At 41.9% G+C, this 13,834-nt stretch overlaps 1 protein-coding gene across 1 annotated transcript; it reads right to left on the bottom strand.

Annotated features, from left to right (window-relative positions):
* Positions 1–3,586: 3,586 nt before the first annotated feature.
* Positions 3,587–13,086, bottom strand: Asb17 (ankyrin repeat and SOCS box containing 17). Its single transcript, XM_021197119.1, has 3 exons — positions 12,595–13,086; positions 5,919–6,198; positions 3,587–3,867 (listed from the first exon to the last, which is right to left on the bottom strand). The coding sequence occupies exons 1-3, from the start codon at positions 12,993–12,995 to the stop codon at positions 3,661–3,663; spliced, it is 888 nt and encodes a 295-aa protein (XP_021052778.1). The 5' UTR covers positions 12,996–13,086; the 3' UTR covers positions 3,587–3,660.
* Between the last annotated feature and the right edge of the window lie 748 nt (positions 13,087–13,834).

Below are 13,834 nucleotides of genomic sequence, written 5' to 3'. Positions count from 1 at the left end.
ACTTGCTTCTTGGTCATGATGTTTTGTCCAGGAATAGAAACCCTGACTAAGACACAGTTTACAATGCAGCAAGTAGTACTGGAGCAGGGGTCATGAACAGCTCTGTGTCCAGTGCTCAGCAGTCTGGCTTTTATTCATTAACTCCTTTCTGGTTTTCATTCAATACGGGTGGCCACCTTATTACATAAAAACTGAAAGACAATACTGATTTGCCTCTCTTTGCTATTCCCAGGGAATACTTTTCTTTTGTTTAATTTTATTTATTTTTGGGCCAGCAAGCTGATTCATTAGGTAAAAGCACTTTCTGCCAAACTTAACCTTCTAAGTTCAGTTCCTAGAACCCATATTCTGAAATGAGAGACTTATTCACATAGCTTGTCCTCTGACCTTCACACACACACACACACACACACACACACACACACACACACCATGGTTTACATTCCTGTAAACATGTATGTAGGCATATGCACAGCAAATGAGAGAATTATTCACATCACACAGTTGTCCTCTGGCTTCCACACACACAAGTGCTTCAATACTGAGGAAACAACGAGAAATAAGAACATATTCATACTAGATTCTCTTGTAAATCAGTGCCCTCACAGGCAAGCCAATTTCACCACCAAATCAGAGTTTACAAAAGGGTCATTGTTGTTTCATATAAGAGAAAAACAAAACAAAACAAAAAACCACATCAGTTATTTCTTAATCAGAAAGGGTCTTTTTCTCTCAAACACTTCATTTTACAATTCCATCTCAGTGTGTGACTTGCTCATACTCTTAGCTCTCAGGTCTACCCTGTAGTTTTTTGTTTTCTTAAATAACTAAGTTCCTGGACTTGAGTGTGCCGTGAATCACTTATTTAGGAGTTGCAGTATTCATAGTAATTGGAACAAGAAAATTATTCACAGACTGCATATGCTGTGATTGGTTCATGTGTCTGTGTTTTTGTCTGTATAAATATGTGCCACATTCAGCAGAGGCCAGGACAGGGCACTGGATCCCCTCGAAAGGGATTTATCAAATGACTGCAAGCTCCCAATGTGGGTCCTAGGAATCTAACTCAGGTCCTGTGGAATAGCAAGAAGTACTCTTAACAACTGAGCCATCTATTTAACCTTCATATAGTTTTAAAATATGTGGATATTTTACAGAATTTATTGACTTTATTAAGTTTGGTTCAGTCAAGGCTACACAGAGAATTCCTGTCTCATAGAAAAAAAAAGTTTATTATTTCCGTTGGTTCACTATTCCAACAATAGCCATATATATTCAAGAAGTCATAATTCAAGTGAAATATATATATTTTTTGAAACACATATTTTTTGAGGAATTAAATTAATATTGTGTATTTAGTATGTATACTATCTTGTTTGATTACTTATATATTCCCTATTGCCATGTCTTTTAATTGCTTTTTTGTGTGTTTGTGTGTGTGTGTGTGCTTTTTGTGCTTTTTGAGACAGAATACAACCGTGTAGCCCTATCTGTCCTGGAACTCACTTATTCTGTAGACCAGGCTGGCCTTGTCTTTGCCTCCCAAGTGCTGGGATTAAAGATATGTTCCATAAAGATATGTTCCTGGCTCCATTCATTGCATCTTAATTAATTCTCCAATGGATTATTTTATGTATTATTCTTAAAACCAGTTTATTCAGGTTTATGGCAGCTTTGTAAGAAGGCACAGAAGAGGGGCAGGTGTTGGCAGGTTGGGAGGAGACATGAGAAGCAGGACAGCATGGGCGCAGGAGTGGAGCAGCCCAGCACTCGGGTGAAGTAGAGCTACATCAGGATCATCCCTCAGCTGCCTCACCCTGCTCCCTTCACCCAGTTCTCAGCACCACTTGACTTCTAAGAGTTTCATCATTTAAAGCTCCTTTTATTTTTATTTTAGATATTAAATTAAAAGCAGACTTATTAAGCTGGGGTGAGGTGATGCGGTGCACACGTTTAATCCCACTACTTCAGAGGCAGAGACAGGCAGATATCTGAGTTCCAGGCCAGTTTGGTCTTCAGAGCAAGTTCTAAGACAGCCAAGACTACACAGAGAAACCTTGTCTCAAAGAAAAAAGAAGTTTATTATTTCTTAAAATTACTCTTATGCTGTTTTGGGTGCAGCAGTAACACGCTACAAAGCAGGTGAGCTAAAGACATCAAGATGTCATGATGGAGGCCACTGGGAAGCAGCTTTTCTCAGCTTTAAGATCTACTGCTGCCTTTGCTATTTTTCTTTGACCTGCTTTTATGTTATAAACATCCCACAGCCTAGCCTTTCACTGTAACTGCTCCCAATGTCTTAGCAAGCCTCCTGTGGTGTTTTGAATGAGAAAGATCATTAGGCATATTCATTGAGCACTTGGTCCCTAGTTGGTGGCACTATTTGGGAAAGTTGTAGAACTTTTAGGATGAGAAGCCTTGCTAGAGGGAGTATGGCACTGGGGACTGGGGGGGGCGGGAGGTGAAGGGGTGGACTTTAAGAATCTACGCCTTAAATTTTATTTGCCCCATACAGGGGAACACCAGGGCCAAGAAGTGGGAGTGGGTGGGCAGGGGAGCAGAGCAGGGTGGGGGGAAGGTATAGGGGACATTCGGGATAGCATTTGAAATGTAAACGAAGAAAATACCTAATAAAATAAGTTAAAAAAAAAAAAAAAAAAAAGAATCTACGCCTTGCTCCACTTCCTACTTTTTCTGCTTCCTGAATGGGATCTTTCAGCTTTGTGCTTCTTGGACCACACCTCTCCTGACCCCCATCTCATTGTGAACATGTAGCCTCTCTGGATGGAACTGTAAGCCAAAATAAACCTTTCCCTAAGTTGCTGTGGTCATGGAGTCTTACCCCACTATCAGACAGGTAACTAATGCACTTCCTTCATTTCACCACAGCAGCTGTATTGCTTGTCATCTCTTGTCCCACAGAATAAATCCTCAGTAAGGCAGTGTGCAGCTCTGGATATCAAACTCATGGGGAGGGAAAAGACAGGGAGCTAGTGTATCCTCGGGCCGAGGAGCCACATGCCAAGTTACTCTGTGGTGTGCAGCTTTGTGAGTTCTAGCAAACATACAGATGTGTCTGGCCACCGCAGTTGAGATGAGCAGAGTTCCCTTGTCCACAAAGATTGCTTGGCTGTGGTCTCAGCTGGTGAGCCAGGCACAGACCTGCCTTCTCTAAGGCTTTCCTCCAGGATGCCCAACACTTCCTGAATATTATGTTATTATGCCAAAATAGATCTCCTTTATCTAATGTATGTAATTTATTACACACTGCATGGACGCTAATGGGGTAAAGCTGCATGGTAACTATAGTGCTGGACTTAGAACATATGAAAACACATCTTCTTTGAAGCAGTTTTAGACTTATTTGTCTGAATCAATCTAAGTGTACCATGTGCATGCCTGATGCCCACAGAGGTCAGAAGCAGGCATCAGGTCCCCTGGAACTGGAGTCATGGGTGATTGCTAGCTATCACACGTGTGCTGGGAACTGATCTAAGGTATGCTATAAGGACAATTAATGCTCTTAAACACTGGAGAATACATCTAGCCCTGAAAACCTATCTTCTAACAGAAGTGCAACAAACTTGTGTGAAGTTAACAGTTTATTAACTTCTAAATTGTACAGTGCTACCATCCTAAGGAACAGCATAAAGATGCATGCTAGCTTTCTAAATTCAGGAAGTTTTGTAAACGAGTAGGAATTAGAAGCGAAAATATTCCATTTGGGAGCATATTGTTGGCCAACAGTTGGGTCCTGATGGTTATTCTGCAAAGGTGGACGAGTTCACATGGATCCTTGTATCTTGTTGGCGGGATGTAGTCCAACCAGTTTTGAATAATTGGGCGTCTTCCTAAGCTCAACTGTGTCTGGAAGAAAGGGGAACTGTTATTCGTAACCATTCAGGTGCTACGAAGGATCCAGCACCTTTGCTGTGTCTGGAAAAAAGGGAACTGTTATTCGTAACCATTTGAGTGCTCCGAAGGATTCAGCACCTTTGTTTTTTATTTTATTCAAATTTAGATAAGATCCTGAATTTATATAACCCTTGTAACTTTTACCTAAGCCTTTTTACTTTATAGACATTTTAATTTCCCCAGTGATATGTGGAAAGGTACTAAATCAAATTTGAACTATGGACAGGGAAGCCCTTCCTTCAGATGGATCATCTTCTGCTTTGTCATCTTTTCTAGAAGCACTGTCAACACAGCCACCAGCAAGAATTGGAAGCCAAAGTGGATCGGTGCTCGGCTCCTCTGTCAGAAGTTCAGCTCTGTTGGTTTCAAGGGGGAAGCATGATGTAAATCATACATGTTCCCCAGTTGGACCCAAACCATATAGAATGCCAAGCCTTCAGTGGAGACCTGCCTGAATAACAGGAGGTCTTTTTAAAGTTCTAGGAAGCCATCTGTTTAAAGATTCTGTTGGGGAGATTAAATGCAAAGGAAAGGATATTGCTTCATTAAGAGAGATTTCCCTAGGGACCCACATAACAGTAGAAAGAGAGAACCAACTCTACAAAACTGTCCTCTGACCTCCAGCTGTACCATACATATAATAGAAAAAAGCTAGAAAACAAGACAAACTTTCACTGTCTAAGCCTCTTGACACATATCCAGCTATGTTAGACATGCATGTATTTACTATTTATTCAATGATCAACTATTTAAAGAATGTCTAATATATATTCAACTATGGTAGGTACTTTGGATAATATTGGGTGTGCAAAGTAGATATAGTGTCTATGCTTAAAAGGGTGTGGTGTAGAGACATCTAAACATTCTTAAATATGTGGGCCATGTGAGGAGACGTGATCAAGTACAGAGGTGACCGGCTCCTCAGACAGAGTGAACTGACTACCTTTTTATTCAGCACACCTCCACTGGAGGTTCTGCACTCTAAGTCTTTGGAGCCTGGGTATAAACTCTTTTCCTTTCAAGTGACTTTGATTAGTTTTATCCCAGTACTTTTTGTTATAGTTTTACTTGGCCTAAAATTCATGTATTCTGCAATAACCATGTAGACCAACCACTTATTGTGAAACAAAGATGTAAAAAAAAAAAAAGACATTAAAAACAGCTTGAGTATACTCTTTTAAAAATAAGTTGCCAATTATAACCAGAACAACTTGTTTGCCTTACAACTGACACCACACATTAGTATTTATTATCATGGTATTTAAAAATATCAACATTTTATGCCTCTTACAAGCATTTCTAAACTTACATTTCTAAAGACTGGAAGAATTATTTTTTGTTGTTGTTGTTAAGCTGGCTGGTTAAATTTATAGTACTAGCTTCTCTATATAAAGATTAATTAACTTCTTGCTGTTAATGGGCATGATACAATTTGTTACTGCACTTTGCAGTTCATTTTGTAGGGTGAACATTTCCAATTTATGGCTGATAAATGGGTGATTTTCTTCTCTAACTTGGTCTAGTCCCAAAATGTTATTAAGGAAAGATCTCTATACTTTGGAGAGATATTTTCAGTTGAATAAATATTTTATGCCTTTATATTTCTATAATGCTTAAAATTGCTTTGGGATCTTGAATGGAAAAATCTATTTCTTGGTATGTGATTGTATTTGTGGGAAGAAATGGAGCTGTCATTTTGAAATATTCTATTGTAAAGAGCTGTTAAAATCTAACTTATTTTGTTCTTATAGAAATCTTAATATGGAGTTTGTTATTAAAATATAACTTACTCTACTTAACACTAAAATGTCTATAGGACATTCAACTTTGCCATTTTGAAGTTCATGGTAACAAAAATCAACATTTGAAGGACTAATTTTAGCGAATTTGAATTTTGCCTCATTTGTAATTACTGAGCATATGCGTAGCCATTAATTCACCATTGGAAATATCCCCACCCAACCCCTTTCCCCACACCCTGAAAAGAGCGGTGCTCCACTTACCTCTATCTCCCTGACTGAGATCGCAGAAAGCACTCTGGAACATAGCATTAAACATGTCTTGGCATCTTCTTGAATGTCAATCAACTCGTGATCAACCATTATTCTCACTCTTGAAGGGTAAAGTAATATTGTCAGAACAATGTTGATAGGATTTTTTTCTCTTTCTAGGATTCCATACTGCAGGAGAATTTTTAAGATATTTGACTGTCTTGTCTGAGCCACGTAGAGTAGAGGTGTGATGCCACTCAGGGGGCTGGGGCAGTACACGGGTGTGAAGGTTCTGCAAGCCAAAAGCAGAGGAAACAGGCTTACACGGGCTCGTCTTAGCAATAACGGAAAGGTGTCTGTGAGCGACTGTTCCCTGTGACCACCATGTAACTAACATTCCCCTGTAATGTCTTAAGGAGAATTTGACATTGTAACTGTGGACCAAGCTGAAGGAGGAAAGAAAGCTCCCACCAACTGCTAAAGCCTCCCTTCACATCTGTGAAAAGCGCACTGCATGAGCAAAGCACTTAGTCGCAGCAGCCATGTGTCGCTGCTGTGTCTCCCACACTGGTGGGGGCATAAACCTTACCAAGCTCTGCAAATATAACATGAAAATTAAAAATAAAAAGTTTTCTTATTGCTTATTTTTTAAAGATTTGACTTTTTTTTAGTTACGTGTGCCTATATCTGTGTTAACTTATGCCATGTCGGGCTGCCTGAGGAAGACAGGAGAGGGTGTCAGAGGCTCTGGAGCTGGAATAACAGGTGCTGTGGGTCCCCTGATGTGGGTGGCTGTGGGTCCCCTGATGTGGGTGGCTGTGGGTCCCCTGATGTGGGTGGCTGTGGGTCCCCCGATGTGGGTGGCTGTGGGTCCCCCGATGTGGGTGGCTGTGGGTCCCCCGATGTGGGTGGTTGTGGGTCCCCCGATGTGGGTGGCTGTGGGTCCCCTGATGTGGGTGGCTGTGGGTCCCCCGATGTGGGTGGCTGTGGGTCCCCCGATGTGGGTGGCTGTGGGTCCCCTGATGTGGGTGGCTGTGGGTCCCCCGAAAGCGTAGGCAAAGCAATCTCTCCAGTGCACTCTACTTTGTTAATAGAAGTACTGATCATTTTGGTATCTCTTTGTTTTTGTTTTTGGTCATATATTAGACATGAAGTTGAATCAAGAGTGGAGATTAGATGAAAAACTGTACAAGTACCCTAGTCCTGTCCTTCCCCTCTAATAAAATAAGAACGTCAGACATGCAAGTTATGGTGAGACCTACCTGAAGGTCCTCAGGACAGATTTTATTTTCCTCCTTCAAGGGTAAAGTTTAGCCCTGGAGAAGTAGACAGTGGAGTGCTTGCCATGCAAGCATTGGAACCAATGTTCAAGCAAACAAAAAAGCAGAGGTCTAGCAGCACGTGCTTGTAACCTCAGAGCTGAGGCGGAGGTCAGGAGGAAGGAGGAGCTGGGGCTCAACCCCTGGCCAGCTCACTGACCTGCTCCATGAGCTTTGGGGTTAGTGGAAGACCCTGGCTCAAAGAAGTTGACATTCATTCATGTTTGCCTACTGGTCCACACACACACACACACACACACACACACACACACAGACAGACACACACACACACACACACACACACACCCCGAATACACAGACCCACCACACAAACACTCTTAAAGTTTTAGAATTTCAAGCTAGCTTGGGCTGCATTGCAAGGCTAAGTTTTTGAAAGAGGGTGGGGCTGGAGTGATGACAGCAGTTGAGAGGCCTTGCAGTTCTTTGAGAGGCCTAGATTTGTTTCCCAGCACATGCATGGCAGCTACAGCTAGGGATTTTCCACCCCAGGTATAAACTCCAAAGCTTCACAGAGTCACTCTAAAGTGCCACAGCTTTGTCTCCTAAGGAACAATATAGAGTTATATAGTACCTTAGACAACAGGATATGGCCCTGTCTCCATTCTGCTATTGACACTTTGTGTCGCTGCATTTGTGTGTTCACCTGCTGATCCTTTTTTTGCCTGAAATCAGTATTTTCCTGGACATCTTCACAAGTCCTTCCAGTATATGTATCAAGGATCTAACTCTAGCTGTTTTTTCTTTCTCTCCCACCTCAGATTATCTTTCATTGATACTCTGATTCCAAGATTGCTGCTTTTCACCTTTGTCTTGTGTTCTCTCCTCCCATTCTATCCCAAGACACATACAGCTCATCTTAGGAGAGACTATCCAGTGAACTCTTCATGATGTGCTTTGATCACCCCAAGGTCCCCTCAGGTCTCCCTGAGGTTTCATGAGGTCACCCTGAGGTCACTCTGAGGTCCCCATGACTTACCCTTAGGTCTCCTGAGGTCACCCTGAGGTCTCATGAGGTCTCTCATGACTCCTGAAGTCACCCTGAGGTCCTCAGTTCTTATTACCTTCAACTCTTGTGATTTCATCATTTTACTTTTGAAAACATTTTTGTTAATTCATTTTTTCTTTTTAAAAACGTTGGACAAGATGAGCTCTGTAAATTTATGCTCCAATAGGAAAATGTTTGTGTAAATAAGATGACAAGATGACAGCATGCAGGAGTCAGTTCTTTCTTTATTCCGTGTAGGCTCCAGGGATGGAACCTGAGCTGTCAGACATGGCAGGAGCTGCCTCTGCCAGCTGAACTCTCCCTAGTTCAAGGGAAGGAACTGTGGTTTTCACTCACAAATGTTATCTGTGAGAGTCTACACTGCTGAATCTGTAGGGGGTCAATCAAATGCTTTTTATTGAATTTGATTTCAATCCTAATAAGATTTTTGGCACTTTATACTTATATAAACCTTTAGGAGGCAACGCATTTTTTTTTTGTTTTTGTTTTTTTGTTTTTTTGAGACAGGGTTTCCCTGTATAGCCCTGGCTGTCCTGGAACTCACTTTGTAGACCAGGCTGGCCTCGAACTCAGAAATCCNCCTGCCTCTGCCTCCCGAGTGCTGGGATTAAAGGCGTGCGCCACCACGCCCGGCTAATGTAATTCTTTTTATCTTGCTAGTTCTTAAGAAAGCATTTAACTTGTCCTTCCATGTAAGGGAGCTCAGGAATCTTAGGACAAAGTAAGAGGCTATTGTTAAGATTCAGTAGCTTCCAGTGTATTAAAATTTACATTATCTCTAGGAGCTATTTAATGAATATTGAAAAATGTTGAAAACATGACTAAAACTCAAATAGGTTTAAAATGAGATTTAAACATCTAATCTGTATCCATATGATGTGTGATTAATCCTTGGGTTTAAAGAGTATGGAACTGTAAAACAAACTTTGCTTAATCTGTCCTGACAGTTAATTATAGCAGTACTCACATGGATGAAGTGAGGCAGGCAAAGCGAGGACTGGTTTTTAAATGTGAGGTTAATGAACTGAGCCCTCTGTGTCTGAAAGCTTGTCGCACATGCTTACGAAATGAGGCATAATATTTCTGTATAGACACACAGAGGATGGCTTTGCTTTGTAGATACATGCATCTCTAATTTCTCTAGATTCTCCTTCGACTGACACATTGAATAAGCATTTTTTTATACTAGTATAGCCTCTGGTCTTTAACATAGTACAGTTTGTTGAAGGCTTGTTTTCCTGATCAGACCAGTCACAGGTCCCTCTTGTCCTTTCCATGGCCCCAGTGTCTAACAAGGTGTGTATGCCATATTGGGCAATTCTGACTTGGTCATTCTGATGCAGTTTCATCCATACCCGTAATTTCAACTGTTCTTCATTTATTTCAACAAAACCTGAATATGTGCTAAGTGACAGCTACAGTTTTAGGTACTTGTATTGATGAACAGAATAACACCCTTGGCTGTCTTTCTCAATGTTATGTCAGTCACTAGCACGTCAGGATGAGCACAGCTAACAAGCGTCTGTCACTGAAGAGGACAGGGCCGGAGGTAAGCCCTGTAGCAAAGATAAAGTGACAAGAATATGTAGAACAGGCATACCGCAAGACGCAGGAGCGGTGAGACAGGACAAAGACTGGGAGACACACTTACTTAGCTATATCACTGTGTGGGTGCCTGGAAGGAAGACTAAGGGCATCAGTGTTGATCAAAGGGTAAAGCTGAGGACAGGGGAGACAGCAAGCCACCTTGTGAGGAGCATCCCACGCTGCTAGAGAAAGTCTCTTGGCTTCACATGGAGTGGATATGCACAAATGACCTGGGTTGTAGGAGCAGCAAGGCTTTGCTAATTTCACAGTAGGGGAAAGAGGCTGCTGCTTCGTGTAGTGCAGGCACCCACATTTGCCACTGCTGGCAGGTAGACAGAGCCAACAGCACATAACCGATTAGGTGTAGAAACAAAGACTTCAAAGATGGTACCATGTGTCTAGCTGCACATCTCTACATGAGTATCACCTGGGCAGCTCAAACTGTTATGTCCAAAACTGATTCAACAGTCTTGTTGTATTTGATAGTTTGTATCAGAACCATTGAGGTAGTCTGAATGATAGCCCAGCAGTATGACAGGGGGGTTCTAGAACCTGATGTTGTAAATGGATATTAAATAGATGTAGCTAGAGATTATCATGTTAAGTCAAATAAGCTACTACCTGTAAGTCAAATATCATGTTCTCTTTCATATCTGGGGTGTGTGTGTGTGTAAATAAAAAAATTTGAACAGTATGGGAAGAAGACAAAATATTAATGCTTTCTCTCCTAAACAATTTAGACTTAACTTTGTATGTACATGTTATGTACATGACAGTGTGGTATGGATGCAAAAGGAGGACTACTAGGAAACTTGATAAAACATAATAGGATGAGGCACGGGAGGCAGCTGGGAAGGGATTGAGGAAGGCACAGTGACACCAACTCATGAACATGTCATAATGAAGCCATTGTTTTATATACTAGCTTTAAAAAGTTGACACATTCCGAGGGTTGTTGTCTTGGCAAGAGATGACACGGGCTCCGTCTGGACTGAACATGAGATAATATCATGGAAGTAAGTAGGATCTGTTCTTTAGGTAGTCAAAGCACTCATTGATGTAATGGCAAGAGCGACAAGAATCAAGAATCAAGAATCAATCCCAAATGTCTGCCTTGAGCAATGGGGTCAGGGTCTTACTGAGGAGAGAGCCAGAGAGGCTTGGAGATGGATGGGTCCATTTGGTATTCTGTTTTGTTCCATGTGGCATGTTCAGAGAGCAGCAGCAGAAGATGGGGCTAGAGATAATGATTTGGATGATTCTGCATCCACATCAGAATTTATCAATTTAAAACTGTCCTATACATGGTGGAGAGTGAGCGAGGCAGCTCAGATGTAGCATGCTTGCCTAGTGAAAGTGTGGGCATGGAAGTAGGGATGGGTGTGACAGGCCTTGAGTTCATCCCACCACCACACACTTAAGAATGTGTCAGTTAAGATTCACCTCCTCTTTCATTTTCCATTAAAATGTTTCCTTTTCTTTGTCCATGTTTAATTCTTCATTTCCTCTATTTTTATTACACTTTTCTTGTCCACTTGCCTGACCAAGGATACGCCTGGGCTTTAAGCTACTTAATCAAAGCTGTAACTACATAAAACAACATTTAACATGACAAAAAGTCCTATCTCAATTAGGGTTTCATTTCTGTAAAAAGACACCATGACCAAGGCAACTCTTACAAAGGACAACATTTAATTGGGGCTGACTTACAGGTTCATAGGTTCAGTTCATTATCATCATGGCAGGAAGCATGGTAGCATCCAAGCAGATATGATGCTATAGAAAGAGCTGAGAGATTCTACATCTTGATCTGAAGGCAGCAGAAGGGGACTGTCTTGTGTAGGCAGTTAGGAGGAGGCTCTCTTCCACACTGGGCGGAGCCTGAGCATTAGGAGACCTCAAAGCTCACCTACACAGTGACACACTTCCTCCAACAGTGCCACACCTCCTAATAGTGCCACTTACCATGGGCCAAGGACATTAAATCCACCACAAGTCCTATGGGGGGGGGTTATTTACTATTTTTAGACCCCAGCTACCCATTCATGTGCTGGGATGATCATTCAGGAACACAAGCCTGCATGCTCTGAGGAGCAGAGTGATGCAGCCAGGAAGCAGGGCTGCTCCTGGCAGAACCTACCCAGCCTGGTCTCTGACCTGGGCCTTGTGTGTCACTGACACCTGCTCTTGCCACTGTGCACAGAATGTGATGCATAAACGTTTTGTTGAATGAAGGAGTCAATGCACAGCTGTTCTAATTGGGCTGAGAACTGATTGGCATTGGCTCAGACTCTTGAGCTGCAAGACAGTCACCTGGAGCTTTTAGTTTCCTGACATCGTCAGACAGATTGACAAGTTTGGGCTGTAAAAGCTTGGCCTGTAAGGACCATAGTTTTCACTGAATTTGGTTTTGGAAGATTTGAAATCAAGTTTATGAAGACCTGACACAGAGTAGCTGTGTTGACTAAGAACCACTCGGTGATAGGGATGTTCTGAATGAACTGTGCACACACTGCAAGTGTGCAATCTCAGGAGACCAAGTGACCACAGTATAGCATAAGGCAAGGTCTGTTGCTTTTTAAGGAATTTTCAATGCATTTGCTAACGATGCTTTTCTTGAGCAGATCCAGCATGACTTGATAGTGCACACTACAGGTAAAATCCAGTGACACATCCCCACCACCCAAGCTGGTCTAAGAAGACAGCCCTGCACTCTCCCAGACACACTCTCTCTCTGGACAAAGCATGAGATTACCTCCATATCAGCGCCAGGCTGCAGCTTCTGTCTTGGACATAGTCCTTCGTCTTCTTGAGAAGCAGTTCCACAAAGTCAGGATTACCTTTTCTGGCGAAAACCCAGTACAGAATGGTATTCACGCATATTTCAGTAAACTCAAGGTTAAAGTTGAGTTCAAAACGGTGTCCCGACTTTTCCACAAAAGCAATATAGTCAGTGAGGAGTATGTCAAAGCCATCCAAGTCAACATACCTCAGGATTTTTGCCAGTGTTCTGTAAATCCTGGGTTCATAGCAGTGGTATCTCCACTGACTCAGAAATTGCAGAGAGGGCCTCTTCACTATCTTGTCAACGAGGTTACAGAATATATTGCCTCTTGGAAAAGACGTCTTCCGGCATAATTTAGAAGAGTTATTCATTGCTTCTTAAGGGTAGGAAGAACACGGTGGGCAGTCATGCTGCCATTCCTCAGTCACATGCTTTGATAATGTGGGAGGCTCTACTCCAGACGCAGACATGCCCCTCAGCAGCCAGAGGGAAGGCAGCAGGGGTGACATCATAATACCAGCCTGGGTCAGAAAACAGGCGGTTGTGAAGTTGGTGACATTTGAAAAACCTAGAGGATAGCAACGGCATGCAAGAGAGCTAAGAGGAAATAGTTTAACTTTCAAAAGATTCCACTCCATCTATGCTGTGTGTCCCTCGGGTGTGAGAAGCACCCTGCATACACCACACTACATATTAAATATTGATTAGTCATGTGAACCTAGTCAGGTACAACTCATGAGATCTGTATGAGTGCCACCCACTCTCAGGCTTCATTCCCATGCAGTAGGGTGTCCGCCATCCCCACACATAACATCCTAGTAAACAAAATCTAGAAACATGGTTTTAGAATGTTTTTTCTACAAGCCTGGCAGAAAGTTTATAATTGGAATACCGTTTAAAGAATAAGCACATGATTTGATATTAAGAACATTAGAAATGCAATTACTTAGATAGTATAAGGATAGAGATTGAATTTTTAGCCCTTTAAGACTTCAAATATAGGCTGGACATATAAATGGAGTACTCTGGTTTCTGTATTTCAGAGAACAGAGTTGGTCCAGGCATTGGTAATTTGGTGTCTCCAAGGAAGGATGAAGACACGGGGCTTCCTATTCTGTCACTTTGCTGACATACCCCATTTCTATATCTTTTTTCCCCATTTTTTATTAGATATTTTCTTTCTTTACATGTCAAATGCTATCCCGAAGGT

This window comes from Mus pahari, chromosome 4 (assembly GCF_900095145.1).
Source record: "Mus pahari chromosome 4, PAHARI_EIJ_v1.1, whole genome shotgun sequence".
Classification (NCBI taxonomy): Eukaryota; Metazoa; Chordata; class Mammalia; order Rodentia; family Muridae; genus Mus; species Mus pahari.
This window is presented reverse-complemented; position numbering and strand designations above follow the sequence as displayed.

Excerpts from the sequence above, each read along its gene's own strand:
- Asb17 (XM_021197119.1), bottom strand. The coding sequence starts at position 12,995 with ATGAATAACTCTTCTAAATTATGCCGGAAGACGTCTTTTCCAAGAGGC. Across the intron at positions 6,199-12,594 it reads AGCCTGGCGCTGATATGGAG|AACCTTCACACCCGTGTACT; the intron begins GTAATCTCATGC and ends TTTGGCTTGCAG. Across the intron at positions 3,868-5,918 it reads TCTCAGTCAGGGAGATAGAG|ACACAGTTGAGCTTAGGAAG; the intron begins GTAAGTGGAGCA and ends CCTTTCTTCCAG.